The sequence below is a fragment of the Aptenodytes patagonicus genome, chromosome 10 (genome assembly GCF_965638725.1).
Source record: "Aptenodytes patagonicus chromosome 10, bAptPat1.pri.cur, whole genome shotgun sequence".
NCBI lineage: Eukaryota > Metazoa > Chordata > Aves > Sphenisciformes > Spheniscidae > Aptenodytes > Aptenodytes patagonicus.
In genome coordinates, this window is record NC_134958.1 from 20,850,448 (window position 1) to 20,867,130 (window position 16,683).

The following is a 16,683-nucleotide window of genomic DNA, read 5'->3' on the forward strand; positions in this document are numbered from 1 at the left end:
CAGTCCTTCATCTAGCATATGACCTAAGGGAGATGCTGCTGCTGCTCACATAGCCTCACCCAGCCCACTTTTTCATTATATCTTTCCGAGGCAGCCGCACGCCAGGCCACGCTGCAGTGCTGAGGCCCCCGGGAGAGCCCTTCCAGTGCTCAGGGGTAGGTGTGTGGGGTGGGGGCATGTGTGGCAGCAGTGCTGGGGAGTTCAGCGCACGGGCAGGGAGGGAGTGAGCGCAGGAATCAGCAAAGGTCCCAGAGTTGCTCTGAACAATTGGAAAGGTGTTGGTGTAGCTGTTTTGGCATGTCTAGGTCTATGTCGTTATCTGTAGCTGCCTGGGAATGGTGATCTAGGTAGAGATGTAGCTCAGTTTTGATGAGGGCAAATACAGCCAGAGCTGTATTCATCTGTGGCTTGTTGAAGAACACAGGTTTAGGTGTCAGCTAATCCTCCCCTGGGACAGGTGAGCCTCAAATCCCCTTCACAAGTAGTAGTGGGTTTTAACAGTTTGGTCACCAGTAGTTAGTTGTTCCTATCAATGGTGGTAAAATTGTTATGTGTGCTGACAATACCCCAAGGAAAAGCTGAGATTGGTTTAGCTTGAAAAATGCCAGGAGCCCACTTCTCTTTTTGCAGGTTACAAGCTACCTGGAACAAAGTGTGGTGGGATGGTCCTGTGACGGGAGTCTAGGGCCTTGATCTGTCCTTTACCAAAGACTTTAAGACTGTACATGCGTTACGTGCTTTCCTAGCTAATTTGTTGAGGATTATACTTAAATCCACATTAAAATCTCCTCAACAAAACATGCGGGTCTGTTCTCAGGTGTCTTCTCATTCTAGCTGCCTTTCACAGTTGTCTTCTCTAGCTGCTTTCTGTGCTCTTAGCCTTAGATTCATGAAAGTGTATATGAACCCCAGTCACATGAGCTGTTAAAGTTGCAGGAACATTTCAGGACTAAATCTATATAAAGGAAAATTTTACATTTTATTTATATTTCATCATTGAACAGAGTATATAAATGTTTGTTTATCATATATTAATTTGGCCTCTGTTGATCAATCAGCTATCAGAGGTGGCAAAGTGAGAAACCTATTAGTGGTTACCTCAGAAGTATGTCTCTGTTTCTCAGTTCAGTTTTCAATATCATACTCAAACAGCTAAACAGTGATGCCACTTGTAAAGCTCTTTATAAATCAGACACAAATAGTTTTGATGCATTTGAAGGACATAAATGTCATAGCAATACCTTCTTTGTAATAGAGAAATTGCAGTGTTCTAGGGAAAGAAAATGTCCTTCCTGAGGCAATGTATGTAAAATACAATTTTTAATAATAATCCTTGTGAGCCAGGATGGCATATTGTACAGTAAATGCCTTTCTCTGTAATGTTCAGACTTCAAATAATTGAAAAAAGGGCCAAGATATCACCAGAAGTACTGAACTCATTGGAAAAAACAGTAGTTTTCTGTTTGTTTTGGGTTTTTTTCCCTATCACAAGTCAAGTTCTACTTTCCATTTCCGTACTCTAAATCTGATGTAAGAGCAACTCAGCTGGCATCTCTGTGGATTTAACAGAGGGGAACTGAGAGCAGAATGAGACCCAACGTCTGTGTAAGTATTGACAATTTTAAGTGACAACTAAGGGTTCATGGCCGCAGTGTGGTTTTGAAAAAGTGGCTGCAGAAATAATCCAACAGTCCCCAGGACACAAACAAGGACGAATATCCAGAGAAACAGCCTGTCCACTACCATGGCAACATACTTCCAATCTTCAATGACCTGAAAGAAAAAGCCAATTAAAGATATTAGCAATTTGTCGTATTCTTTTGCTCTTCCTCTTGCTAATGCCGAGGTTTTGTTTACGAAAATAAAAGGAAACAAATCTCAAGGTTCAGGCAATAAACTGACTTTAGGCTTGGGAAGGGGTTTTTCTCCTACAACCATTCTGGGCAGTGGAGAAAAATACTGTAAATATTCCTTAGCTGTCTTGGATGCATCAGGTACTGAGCATGGCTGCCTGGTGGAAGCCAGTCCAGAAGGACCCACAGAATAATCCAGTTAAGGAATTTTTTTCTTTAATTTTAGTTTGCAGATGCTATTAATCTCAGTGGACAAAAATAGATGGTGTTTACTGCTGTTAAACAAGGTTAGCTTCAGAGTTCTTTTCTTATCAGCAGTCATCTTAATCAAGGGGTTTAATGCATATTAATACTGTTGCTTTTATTAAAATCCCTTTTTGCCTTGCATATGTTGTTTGTGAAAGTCACGGCCTTAGATTCTGTTCTTAAACTGAAGTGACTATCAGGCTATTATTGCAAATGGGGAATATATCAATCTTCATTTGCATCTTAGGAATGATTATTTTTTCCTCTCTCATTGATTCTAGTTACACATGGGACATCCTCACCTCAATGACTAAAGTCATGCTTGTCAATTATCTCATGTTTTATATTAGAACATTACACATTTTTCCTTCAGTGCACACTTTTTATTTCCACTGCTGCTAATGGGAATTGTGCGCTTCTGAAATCAGACTATAGTAAATGTACATGAACAGTTGTTATCAGACCGTGGTAATGAAGGAAGAAAGCAGAGATTAAAATTATGAATCTAGAAAATTGATATGTAATATCAGAGGACACTGTGTGAAAAGCATTCAGTTAATTCTTAGTGTATAAAATACCCTTGAAAATTGTTCTTAATATCAAGTGGAGGCTTTGTAGATCCTTTAGTATGCAACATATTCTTGCAAGAATTTCTGAAGTATTAGAAAACTTTTTTTCTGCTCTATGAAGTCTGCTTCTGTTCAGTCAGTTTCAATGTTTACGAGCTCATGTCTAACGTTAATAGCTGATCTTCTTTATTTATATTGACAGTAATTTCAGCTAATAGAAAACATGAAGTACTCAGCGGCATGCTCCTCAAGGGGCTTCTGCAAGATCAGAAACCAGACTTTATTTAATCTGCTTGGCTGAGGGAGGGAGAGCACGACAGGAATAGAGAGCCTAGAGTCTGACTGGGATCTGGGCCAGAGAGAGGACACTGGTAGGTATGAGGATGATTTTTCCTAACCATGGGTGCTTGTCTAAACAAAACTCTGAACCATCTGAGTTTTTCCAAGTATTATTCACAGTGTATTTATATCAGCTTTAGTGTGCTAGCTAGTAGCACGTGAGTAGAGCAAGTGAATAGGGCAGCAGCAGCAGCACTGTTTAAACACGTCCTGGATAAAGTACTTCTCATAGCCAATAACAAGTCTGATTTAACTCAAATGAAAAAGTGTCAGCTCTGCTGGCATTAGGATTTGATCCTACCCATTGTGTTTGCCATATATGGACAGATATCTTAACCTGGAGCGGGTGTTTGCAAAGCTGTTTTACCAATTTTACTAAATCCTCCTTCTATGCCCAGTTAGGTAAATAAATGCTTGAGCTGCAGGTAGATTGTTTCTGGTTAACATGGCCTGGCCATGGGTTGAGTCACAGTCTTACTGAATACAATGGGGAAAAAGATTCTTTTTCTGACCTGGAACTGAATATTATTTTTTTCCCTGCCAAACACTACTTGAATGTGACAACACAGCTTTTTCAGGGGTGTATCATGACTTACTAGGCGATCAACATTCTCTTTTTGTAGAAATAGCCATGTTACTTTCCAGGAGAGTATTGGCGTTTACCAAATTGCTATTCGTTAAGTTCTTTTAACAGCAAAAATTATTTCCTCTTATAAGCTATAGCTAGAATCTCTCTAAAAACTTTAGAATAGCTAGGGAGTTCAAATATGCTTTCTGAAGAACAGCTTGTTACAGAGGAGGACAGGAGATGAAGTTTGGAAAGACCGGGATGATTTCTCATTTTTACTTACACTCTGGTCGTTGTCATCACTTTTCATGTGCTCTGCTATAAAACTGACTCCATCAATTGCTTCTTGGACTTCAGGAGAAAATTTCATGCCTGTTCTTAACCTAAAATCTCGATGACTGCTGACATTGTCAAGAGTGTCAGTGATTTTCATATCATATTTTTTGGCAGAGGCTGTATTCAAAAAATAGGTAGAGTTCTTGTAGAAGTCGGCTGGGTCCATACAAGGATTCTCTGCTTTTGCCTTTTTGCAGTTGCACAGTTTTTGCCGAGGAGAATTATTTTCTGGACGCTTCATGAACAGGTAGGCTGGGAGTCTTTCAAGGAAAACCCGCTTTACCCAAGGGGGCATAGTGTGAGTACTTGGAGATCTATGGTGGACATTGAGTACACAGACACTGGTAACTATTGAGAAGGTCACTAGTACCATTGTAAACATGAGATACTTCCCAATCAGTGGAACATCTAGAGATGTTGGAGGGACAATTTTGGAGATCAACAGCAAGAACACAGTCAAGGCAAGCAACACAGATATGCATAAGGTCATTTTTTCACCACAGTCTGAAGGCAAGTAGAACACCAGGATGGCTAAGGATGTAATTAGCACACAGGGAATGATAAGATTGATGGTATAAAAAAGAGGTTTCCTTTTAATAATGAAGTCATATGTCACATCGACATAATTGGGGTCCAAAGGATTTACAGTCCTTCTTCCTGGGAGTGCTACAATGTCCCATTCTCCACTTGGCGTGAAGTCGTCCATGCTTGCCATGGAAGTTTTAAGCACCATATCAATTTCTGTATGATCATATGTCCAAGACCGGAACTTTAATGTGCAGTTTTGTTGATCAAATGGAAAATGCTTAACTTCAATCTTGCAGGCGCTCTTGTAGATGGCTGGTGGCAACCAGCGAATGCTTCCATTATTCTTTACAATTGCATTTGTATATAGCGAAACTTCGTACGTGCCATCCGCGCTAATGAAACAAGAGGAAAGAAAAAGGAGAGAACACAATAAAACATTAAGAGGAAAAACATAGTTTAAAACAGAAGAGCTCTGACATTCTTGGTCTTCTGGGCCTCAGTTGTTTCTAGAATCAAAGTTTAGTAATGTTTTGATTTTGAAATCTATGTTGTAGGGAGCGATAACTTGATAGGGAGATTAATGTATGCATTTCTCCCAGTCAGAGAATTGACATTTGGTCCAATACTTAGAAAAATTATTTTATAAAGTTATTATTAAATAATAAATATGCATCTCTGTTTCATCCAAAGAACTCAAAGTATTTTGTAAATGTTTGTTAAAGTAATTAAGGCTTACTACATCTCTGAAGGCTGAGTGAAAATGAGATCATCCAACATGAAAATGGAGATACCTTTGATCTGGAACACAGCCACTGCTAAGAGCACACAGCAACACTCCTAAATGACTTGGACGAGGAAATAAGGAGGAGCAGTGTTAGTTAGAAATGCAGGGAGAGTGTGTGCAGAGGAAATGTAATTATATGGTTTATAATTTATTGTGTCACTCCAGTTAATGTTTACTTATTACAAAACCAGAACAGACAAGCCACAGTGTTCTTAGTGCCCACAAATAATCTTGGCTTTGTATCTCCTCCAACTGCCGAAATTCCTCCAGGAGAGTCTTCTATGTTATGATGGGCCCTTTGATTCAGGGAGAAGGTCAACAAGAACAAGATTTGACCAGGCAGAGTACATCCTAATCCACTGGCTGAATTATTTTGTGACTAATACAATAGTTTTAAGCATTTCTCAAATCTGATTTCCAGTAGTAGGATTCCAGGGACTTAACTCAAGTTATATATAACTTCCTAGGTCTCCCATCTGTATGTGTTCATAAACCGTCATGTGTTCATGAATTCATTGGTTTTCAAAGTATCATGAAAGTATATTATAAGTTTTGATTATTTTTTTCCCCCAAAGACTTGATATCATCCACTTCAAGGCTTTGCTAGAGACCTAAAAACAACAACAAAAAAACCCTCAAAACAAAATTGGCAGTTAGCTATTTGTTTGAAAGAACTGAAGTATGGTCTACCACCAAGCTTTTATTTTTCTCAGTATTGTAAAGCAACAGAGTCAAATGTTGACAGATTTATTATGTATTCTTATAATTGATTTTTTAATGCTTTATGAAAATAGAACATAATTTATTTTTTAAAATTAATATTAACTCATGGAGTTCTGGTACATGTGAACTTTGTAACAGATTTATGTCCTGGAGTCTGTGGTGGAAGGGGGGGTGGGGAGAAGAAGTAGGAGACAAAAATGTAGCTCAGAACCTAAGATGTCTGATAGAATTCCAGATGTTTTGTCTTCTTGCAAACATGACCAGTGTAAGGCTGCTCTTGTACTTAACAATTCATGCTTTCCAGATAGTCTAGTTTGATATAGATCTGTGCCTCAATTGTGAGCCTTGTCGCAGATCCTCTGGTGTTGTAACAGCTTACACTGCAGACATGCTCCAGGTCTGCTGGAATTTCTTTAACCAGAGCCCTGATTCTACTAAAATTATCTTTGAGGCCAGTACCCCAGTCAGATACGCTTGATACTGGCTAAAAGTTACAAAATTCAGTTTTAGAATTTTATCAGACCTACTTCATTGGTTCTGATGCTTGTTTCTTGATACATGGTTAAAATTTTGTTCACTGCCTGCATAAACTGCAGAAGTTTTACTTACTTATTGTAAAGCACAATGTCTGGCAACCAGATGTGTTTTGCAGGTATTCTCAGCTTATTTATTCCTTCATAGTCAGAGGGCTTCCAAGCCAAACGATAATCAATCCACTCCTAAGAGAAGAATTGTACAGTAGTGATGGGAGTATCCAAACCAGCACTAACAAAACAATCACTGTGATGGAGTGAAAGCAGTCGCATTTGTGGTTTGCAAGAGCATGCCTCTGTGGGTTTGGTTACCTGGTTCAGCCAGACGTTTGTAGTCATGATCTGCTCCCGTTCATTCTGCAGGGAAAAAGAGAGAGAAAAGCTGTCCTCTAAAATGTTTCACTTTATTGCAGTAATAAGATTTATTCAGTAGGCTTTTGAGGATATTTCCAACTGCACAGCATGATTTCGTTTAGTGTATTTCAAGGCAGGCATTTCTCTGCTGGTAAGATGGCCAGTCTTGTGCACATACTGATGATAAATAGTAACCCCACAAGTGTAGAGCTCCAAGTGGCTTTTAACAAAGACTGGAGTGAGTGTGGCTATTTGGGAACAATTTCCACCACCCTGCTGAGCTGATTTCTCCCCCCTTCCCCCCCCTGTGGATTTGATTTGAAACAGAAGGCATATTTGACCACCAGGAAGGCCTAGATTAACTTGTCTGAGGTTTATGTAAGGTTTACCATGTAAACTCTCAGCTGGCGGGCTCTGCTTTGTGGAAATGCTGTCTCTCTGGACAGCAGTCCAGAAGAGAAATCTCTCTGCAGCAGATCTGTGTGGCTGGGGCTTTACTGAAGGGACAAGGTAGGAGGTCAAAGAGTCAGGAGGATTTCTGTGGGAAAACAAGTTAATTCTCTGATCCTGAAGATGCTTGAGATTGTTAGAGCCTATAAGATGCCTAATTTTGCTTTCTGCTTGAAGTGAGGATATAGAGGGATAGGGACCGAGCTGTGCCGTTCTTGATCCTTGCCCATTCATCTACTCTGTTTAGGTTGTTGATTGCTGCGGCCTGTGGGAGCAAGACACCCTGCTTTTTATGCCCAGAATCCGCAATCTGGGAGGACACTGTGCTAGTGGTGGCAGTGCACTGTGTGAGGAGGCATGTCTGTGTCCAGGTGGAATTCTCCAGGAGAGAGGGAGCACTTGTCCCAGAGTCATCTGGTATACATGACAGTATATCCTGTATAAATCAGCCTGCACACATGTATGAAAGCTCATCTGTTTGTACAGTTTCCCTTATGTTCCATCAGTCTCTCTCTCTTTTCCTCTTGAATTTCAGAATATAAATTATATAGGTCTCTTAAAGTTTGGAGCAGTCCAGTCAGTGTCCCATACACAAATTCTGGCAGGGAGGCAGTCATCTGTATCCTCTTTTTCATCCAGGGAGAGAGCAGCAGAGTTGAAAGTCCTGATTCAGGAAATTATTCCCACTTATGTGCTGGATCTTGTTCCCACTGCAGTTAATGCTAAACCTCTCTTGGCATTGAGGTGTGTATTTGTACCTTGGAAAAACTGTTAAACACATGCTAACCTTGTGAGTGAAAATGTCTTTCGGACCCAGTGAAGTAATTTTTATTGAATATGAGGAGTTGCTTGCATGAGGATTGTTTTAATAGTGTTAAGCTATTCCAGCCAGAACTAACATGTTTTTTTTCTTTACAACATTTCACTATTCTTTGCTGATGTGCCTGATATGCCATGAGATTTTGAGCTGGCTTCGTAGCTTGTTTTCAGGCCATTCAACCACATTTCTTTGATGCAAGCAGCAGAAGGTGGTTTAGTATTGTGTACACAGCCCAGGATAGATTCTGACCTGGTGTAACTCACTGTGGCTGTACTGAAATCAGTGGAATGATTTTGATGTTTTGATCAATGGAATTTTATTGGATGAAGATCTGGCCGCTGTCCTTTATTGCTTAGGCATAGATTGATCTCCCTGTTGTAGCTGCATTCTGAAGTATAAAACCAGTAAATTGCATGTATGGGCCCTGCCTACTAAGTATTATTATGTAAACTAGAAAATAACAGGGACATAATAATACCAATATGACTTTTACTTAGAGTGCTGTGCAGGTAGTAATGAATTAAAAGACATAGCCTAATTTGAACTTACCACGCTGATGAGCTGTGCCAGGGAAACCTGCAGTTCTATAGATACCAACTGGGATGAGTTGACAGCTGGTCGAATTAACTTATTGTACCTGTCAGGACTCAGTAGGTGGTTCATTAGCTTTTCTTCAGCATCTGCTGCGGTGCTTCCTGTAAAACATCACGTAACAGGATTATAGAAAGGAGACCGAGTGACATGATGTAGGGATCACAGAATTTCTGTGCATCAGATTGTCTTCATGAAATAATGAGGGCTTTTGATTTTCTAAAGACTGTAGGCTTGTATGAACAGAAGGATATGGTGCTTGCACCAATATCTGTTCTGCTGAAGTTGACTGTCTTTCACAGAACTTAGATCAAAGCAGATAAATCTGAACCCTTTGGGTTTTTTTCACATTAAAATGTGAAGCTCAAATTGATAGATACTTTTGGGAGTACATTCAGAAATAGAAACTGGGAGCAAAGAACCCTCTTAATAACAGAGGAGGAATGTTTCAACGATCCAAATGCAGGGACTCTGTCTGTGACTTCTCTTTAGTGTTGTAGGAGATAGAGTTGCAGGCACACATACAAATTGAAAGACTGATCTGTGTAGGGAAAACCAGGGGATAAACTGCAGGAGTCACAAGGTTTTTTTAATGATTGGGAGCTCTTTGGTAGCTAGTGATGTTTCTGTTTCAGAATGATTTTATTTGAAAACCTGAGGCAGTATGTAAGCCTTACTTTGTGTGGAAACAAAACCTGATTTATAGACTAGCACAAATACCGTAAATCTTAGTGGCCAAAGCTGGAGTTCAGTGACTGCAAAATATAGTATCTGCAGGATACTATCAAGCAAGCCTGAACGTTCTCCATGGAGCAGAACAGCTTATGGCACAACCCCAGAGGTAACTGCATTTGTTCCCATGTTCTTGCCTGTGCTTTTTAAAGCCATTCTAGTGGACTTTTCAAACCACTATTGACCACGTAATAACACTGATGACTAAGGTCCTGGTAACATCCTGCCAACAGAATTGACCCAGAGAGATTCTGCTGTATGTCGAGTAATTCTGTTGTGTTATACAGCTGACAGTGATGGACACAGGTGTTAATGAAAACAGATTCTAATCCAATTGATAGAATGATTCTTCCATAGGAAAGGGCACCTAACTCAACCCTAGATATTGCAGAAATGAGGATAGTGTCTGTACAGCATACTTGCTTCATTATTCCCCAGAGCAGTTCCACACAGTAAAAACCACTGGCCACGCAAGTATTTTATATTTGTGGTACATTAATTTGTTCTGGTTTTTTATGTTGTAGCGTATCCATGAGATCCAGAGAAAGGCAGACATCAAAAGGCCAGGATCACATACGCAGCCAAAGTTTGTGTGCATTTCTGGAAGGTGCCTAGTTTCCACGTGAACTGGGCTGTAAGTTACTAGGGGGAACAAGTGTCTCTTGAAACTTGGTACTTCTGAATTCCACTCAGATTAAAAAAGTACTATAAGAACTTCTTGTTTCTGATCCGGTAAGAAAGTGGAGAGACATAAATGGAAATATCATCGAACAGATTTTTCACATCTAAGAACAGTTTTTACTCAAGCTCTGGGGAAAAGTTGAGGTAAACACCAGGCTTGTTTTAATTCTTTTAAGACCAGCATATGCTATGGCATTGGTAGCACAAATTTTGTCACATATACTTAACCATAACATCGTTCTTCAGAATAGGCTTCTCAAATACTTCCCAAGCCATTTGGGAAAACAAATTTGGACAAATACATATGTGTTTGTCAGGTCGGTTTGTTTTTTGATTCACACTTGCTTTGTACCTCCCTGCAAGTCATTATAAAAGCCCTAGTACCATGTGATATTTTAATATTACATTTATTCTCAATGTAAGTTTGCCTAATCAAAGGCTTATCAAGCTAGAGCTATGCCTTCCTTGCTAAGGTCCAGATTCTGTTTTTTCTTGTGTATTGCAATCAAGAGAGAGCTAAATTTGATGCTGTGAAGAAAATGGGGCCACACTCTAGAAATGAATCATTCTGTGTTTATGAGGATAGGTGAGAAGCCTTGTGGTAGCTAAGGAGAGAATCTTGGTTAAAGTTATTTTATTGTATTGTTTTGGTTTGTTTTTTTTTTTTTAACAAACATTCCTGCTGTTGCATACGTAAGTGACATAAGCAGATGGCTATAATTCAAATATAAATAAATTGTCATTTGGTTTGTTTCCTGCAGTGGTCACTGAATGCTGCTAGCAAAGACACTGAATTCTTGTTTGAATTGTTAAATATATTTTCACTGTGTTGCCATCTTTTTCTGTAAATATTCTAGCATATGGAGTATTTGCTAAACAGCGAGTAAGAAGTAGAAACTGCAGAATATTTGCAGAAAGCTAATTCTGAATTTGTAATAATTCTATTCTCTGAAACCTGGTTTTAGCAATCATAGTCATCTGGTCTGCAAATCAAAACATACTGTGGGGTCTGCATGTCTGATGAGAACAGCTCAGATTTCAAAGTACTGACTCTGTCAATAAACTTTATGCAGATGAATGACGGGCCATGACTTAATTATAAAAAATGATTTGTTAAATAATGAATCCCTTTAAGAAATTATTATCTATTCTTAGGGAAGTGGTTCCTGTAATGAATAATTCCTTGTAAAATTGCCATCCCATCCCAACCTTTAAATAACTTAATCATCAGAATTAGAGATCGAAGGGGCTACTCTCCCCTCGCACTCAGACGCCTGTATCAAATACCACTAGATGTCAGCAGTATACTGCCTTAAAGGTTGCTAAAGCCAATCTCTCTGTAAATAACGTGTAAAAACGAGTGATTCTTGTCTAATTTTTATAATCTATTTTCCATTACCAATCTACATATTAACCAGATGGCACCTAATGAGAACAAAATTAGCAGGCATTCAAGTTCATCTTTATATGCATTTCATGATGTCACTAGCCATGCATTTGAAGCTCCACTTTTTCCTCTCAGAGTTGGAAGAAATGGAAGTGCACAGTTTCCCTCGCAAACTGTTTTTTTCCAAATAGCAGTAATCACTGGAAATGTTGCAGAGGGTAGACTGATGCTTTCAGACAAATGATTTTGACAAGAATGATGAAGCAGTCCAAATTTGGGGGTGGAGTATTTTTGTGTACTGAAAGCAGTAATAGAGAAAACACATTGGGGTGGATCCTGAGGGAAATTGTTTTAGCTTCACTGAACACGCTACACATCTGCTCCATGACAAGAAGAGCAAATTGCCACGTAACTTGCAGTACACATTCTGCAGTAAGTTTGTTTTCTCTGTGGGAGTATGACCATTAAAAAAAAATTGCATCAGGATGCTTCCAATTTCATGGCAGAAGAAACAAAACCACAGACTTCATTCACTCCCCTGTGCAAACGTTCCCTTCTACGGGGTCTAATTTAAATATCTAAAATGAAATAACTAGTCATCCTGTGTTGTGTTGTTTATTTTCAGTGTAATGACAAATATGTTGGAGTGATTTCCACAGAACAGAATAAGGAGTAATGTTGACAAACACAGGCAAGTGCAAGTTATCACTGTTTAAATTGCGAAATTTAACATAAGGCATGTTTCCTCTGTTTCCCTGACTTCAGTTATTTTAATAAATGTTAAAATAATATTTGTTTAGAAATAATATATTGTAGCATAAGTTGTCATTTTTGTTCTCTCCTCTCTCACAAATAACTTATGTGGACAATGGTGGCATACCAAATTCCCATCTGTAATTAGTAAAGAGCAAGCGAGAAGCATCAATAAGACAATCCCATTATCTTCTCTGAAATTACTTCGTGATGTTGTTAATTCTCAGCATACTCTTGAGTAAAAAGGTTTATATAACCTCTTAGAACAACGCATGCTAATTTGGAACGCTATTGTTCCAATGGAAGTAGTGGTGAATTTACTGTATTTTAAAGACTTTTAATTTCTACACTGCAATTAATGCAAATAAAAAGGAAATACTAATGGTTTTAAAAGTGTGTGATCTAAGAATCTAAAGTAGGCCCTCACTCTTCATTTGTTACAAAGCAGGTGTTTTCTAAAGTTGCCTTTCAGTGATTGAAGAAACAAAACAACTGTGGGATGAATAGATAATTATGGGAAAGATGTGATTTTTGTCTCGGTTCAATTTCAGCTAGTTTCACTCTGAACACTTCGGCAGAGTCTCTGTGGGAAGAAGCTCCCATGGTAAATGCACTATTTCATGCTGCTGTCGGGCTGTGCGTGTTGGCTAAAACTTACGCAAGAAATCCTGGCGGACTAAAGAAAATGTTCTTAATGTATGTTTGAGCTTTTTTAGCATATATTTACATATTTCAACTTAATTTAAACTATTTACATACTAATCAAACAATTAGGAAGTATGAACTTTGCAAAATATATGAACTTGAGCCAATAATTGTAGACGGATGAGATCTGTCTTATTTATGATTCAGGTCATGATTCGCTTTTTATTTTTTCACTTTCAGCACAATACCTGCTTTTCCCATCACAGATGATCCTGGGTGCCTCTAAAGGGATATTATTTAGTGATTATCATTGTCATCTCCTATTGTTCTGTCATTTTATGTCCAACTTACTGTCTGTCCGTATCCATCGTAATGATTTGCTGATACCGAACAAGCCAGAAACAACACTAAAATAATCAATTTCATGCAACCTCTTAAAGTCTGCAGCCTACTGAGGTGATAGTTACAAATTGTCTGAGAGCTCATATCACAGTCCTACTTCCTAGCCTTGAAAGCTGTCGCTGTTCTGCAGACTGTATCTGAAAGAAAAGATCACTTACCGTTAAAATAAAAGGAGCCCACTACAAAGAGAAAGAGCGTGTACGTATTCCTCATGGCAATAACAAGAAGAGGTGGATTACTGTTCTTCACTTAAGACAGCTGGCAATAGGCTCTGTTGTCGGGGATGCACAAGGAAGAGATGTAAAAGCAAACCTGAATCTTGGAGGTATTAAATGCCTGGAAAGAGACAGACAGTAGGACCTGGCAGAAGCATTCTGTGAAGTGGAGTTTTCATGAGCATAGTGGTCCCTCCCCCTTTGCAGCTGTTTAAAGAGCTTTGTGAAGAGGAAAAGCACATAAGAAGAGGGATCATAATGTGATAATGTTGAATAAGAGGAAATGAAAGAGCAAGCTAAGGAACATGATCTGCAAAACACAACTGCTTAATTCTTGCTGCTAGATAACATTTAGAAGATTTTCTGGTTAGTAAGTGCAATGAGTGGGAATAGCTGTGTGGGTAGAGCTGGATATAACTTTGTGCCATGAGACCTGTTAGTGAAAAACATGTCAATAAATTATAGCCCTAGCAGAGGGTAATTTTCTGTGTCAAGAGAAAAAGTTGATTGCCTACTGACAACCCTTTTCCACTCCAAGGCCCACACATGTGATCTCTCTAAACTAGAACTCCAAAAGGCTTTTTGGGAGCAGCAGGAGAGGAACAGAGAATTTGTTGTCATTAGCATTTGACAGGATTTTTAAAAGAAAGTTAAAGCAGCCTGTTGAGAAATAGCAATAGCTATAAAGACACTCCAGAGGAGCATTAGAGAAATTCTATGGAAGTCATCTTTTACAGCTGAAGGGTTCAGCAGAGTATAGAGTATCATGTGTTTTGGGACTTGCCATTGCAAGATTTGTGTAGAAGGAAGGGGAAAGAAGATCTTGCATGCCCTTTGCAAGCACTGTAGGACATGCTGAAGTCCATGGATAGAAAAAAAAGGTGCTAATCTTCTAAATACTGTTTTATCTCCATATTGAGGTTCCTGTCTGCTTCAGCTGGCCACAGGATGCAGTTCTGCTCTTGTCTCATCTCCCAACAGTCTAACACCATTGGCTGGGATGGAGGCATTCCTGATTTACCAGCATAACATACCAGACTTGTGCATCTAGCACAGTTGCTACCTAACTGGGGTTATTTGGAGAAGGTCACCTGCTGCTGGTTTTAGGCAAGCTGTCAGTGTAGTGCTGACAACTCATTGCCTTCTCCCTAAACGTTTTAGCCACCTTTTTTTCACTAAATAGGCCAGCATGTTATAACTTGGCTGTCTTTAAAGGAGCTGCCATCAGAGATAGCGCAACATGTAAAGAGACTCTACTAAAATTTTTGATAATTGGTACTATCTACAATCTATGTAACTCTTCTAAACAGTCTGTTTATTATTTTTGGCTCATTTCTTTAGGATAGGGGGATGGATTCAGTGAGGCAAATGGAAAAGCACTGACTGCATAGACTTCTACTTGGATAAAAGAAGCTGTTACAAGTCAGCTTTGATGAAGTGTCTTGTGCTGTTGCCTTCCCTTACTCTGAAAACTCAAGGTATGTCAACTATCCCATATCCTACACTGAGGATTCCCAGTAGTTCTTTAAAAAGCTCACAGCCTTCTACCATGAGAAGAATGGCTTGTACGTTCTCACCTTTCTTCACCTGCAATCTCAAACAATTTCCTTTAATATACCTTTAATATAACACCCCCAGTTTTAATCTCTCAGGTTTTGTAGTGTTTTTGACTTTAAAAAATATAAAACTTTGATCTTTTATAACTACTAAACTTTTATATATCTATACATGTGATTACTTTGTTTAGAGGTGGATTTATTGCATCTTAATGCTATACAAACATCTCAGATGATAAAAAGTTCTGTGGACTATGTAGGAATTGATGGTTGATGATTTCTGTATACTCAAAAAATTTTTACAGCACACTGTTGCCTTATTGTTAGCCATACCAACATAAATGTGCTGGTTTTGTTGCTTATCGTAATTATTAGGTCCAGCCTGGTACCAGAGATCCCCTGTGCTAGCTCCTGCCTGTTATTTTAAGTCTTTTTTGTGCTTTCATCACTTCCTTTTCCCTCTTATTCACTATCTGTTAGCTGGAATTGATTTAAATTGGGGTTGTTTAGCCCGGAGAAGAGAAGGCTCCGGGGAGACCTTAGTGCGGCCTTTCAGTACTTAAAGGGCGCTTAAGAGAAAGATGGGGACAGACTTTTTAATAGGGCCTGTTGCGATAGGACAAGGCATAATGGTTTTAAACTAAAAGAGGGTAGATTCAGACTAGATATAAGGAAGAAATGTTTTACACTGAGGGTGGTGAGACACTGGCACAGGTTGCCCAGAGAGGTGGTGGATGCCCCATCCCTGGAAACTTTCAAGGTCAGGTTGGACGGGGCTCTGAGCAACCTCATCTAGTTGAAGATATCCCTGCTTATTGCAGGGGAGTTGGACTAGATGACCTTTAAAGGTGCCTTCCAAACCAAACCATTCTATGGTTCTATGATTCTAAATGAGAGTTAGAATTCTTGCCTCAAAATAGTGTGGGAACTGAGGGGGAGGAGAATGGTTTCAGTGAGACAAACAGGGGAACAGTCATTGTGGGGGCATTTACTTGGATGAAAAGAGCCTGTGCAATCCTAATGAGTGCATGTCAATAGACTAACTGCATGAAAATGTAACACTATTTCTCTGCTTTCCTCCAGCATTTAATTAACAGCATGTAGAAATGGAGCCTTCCCACAGAAAATTACCCTCTTGTAATAGTCACAAACTCTGGGAGGTGTGTCCCAAGCAAAGCGTTTATGCTGAGCCCTCCAATTCTTGCTTCTCACTAGTGTGCTTGTCTTGTACCTTGTCAGAGGTTTGTATGGTCAGAGACCTTGCTACACTCTTGAGCCTGCTGGGCAATGTTGTCTTTCATAACGTAAGGGAAATTGCTGTCAAGGAGCTGTGCCTTCAGTTACTAAGGGTATGGTTGAGCAAAGTACCAGTCTGCTGGGGAAGAAAGACTGCATCTGTTTCTCTGATTTTACTTTCTGGTATCTGACCTATTTCTCCTCAAAGGCAAATGTTCCATCTGCCAACCCAGGCTCTGTGCTTTCGCAGTGGTTACAGGAGTAACAGATGTATGGACCCTGAAGTCACTGCGCTTGTACCATCTATGCTGCTTGATGCTTGAGAGTTGAATAGGAGCTCAAGGTATAACAAAACAGATTGGGATTGCTTCACCAAAGCAGT

General features: G+C 39.3%; 1 protein-coding gene and 1 gene segment (V, D, J or C); one reads left to right on the forward strand and one right to left on the reverse strand.

The window, feature by feature from the left end:
* Window positions 1-1,027: 1,027 nt before the first annotated feature.
* On the reverse strand, window positions 1,028-13,719 carry CHRNB4 (cholinergic receptor nicotinic beta 4 subunit). The gene is made up of 6 exons (XM_076348439.1): window positions 13,453-13,719; window positions 8,653-8,798; window positions 6,792-6,836; window positions 6,556-6,665; window positions 3,859-4,831; window positions 1,028-1,773 (listed from the first exon to the last, which is right to left on the reverse strand). Exons 1-6 carry the CDS (start codon window positions 13,505-13,507, stop codon window positions 1,633-1,635), a joined length of 1,470 nt encoding a protein of 489 aa, XP_076204554.1. The 5' UTR covers window positions 13,508-13,719; the 3' UTR covers window positions 1,028-1,632.
* Window positions 13,720-14,950: 1,231 nt separating this feature from the next.
* The window catches only part of LOC143165108 (T cell receptor delta constant-like), a 36,420-nt gene continuing 34,687 nt past the window's right edge, over window positions 14,951-16,683 (forward strand). Inside the window, exon 1 of the C gene segment in view lies at window positions 14,951-14,987.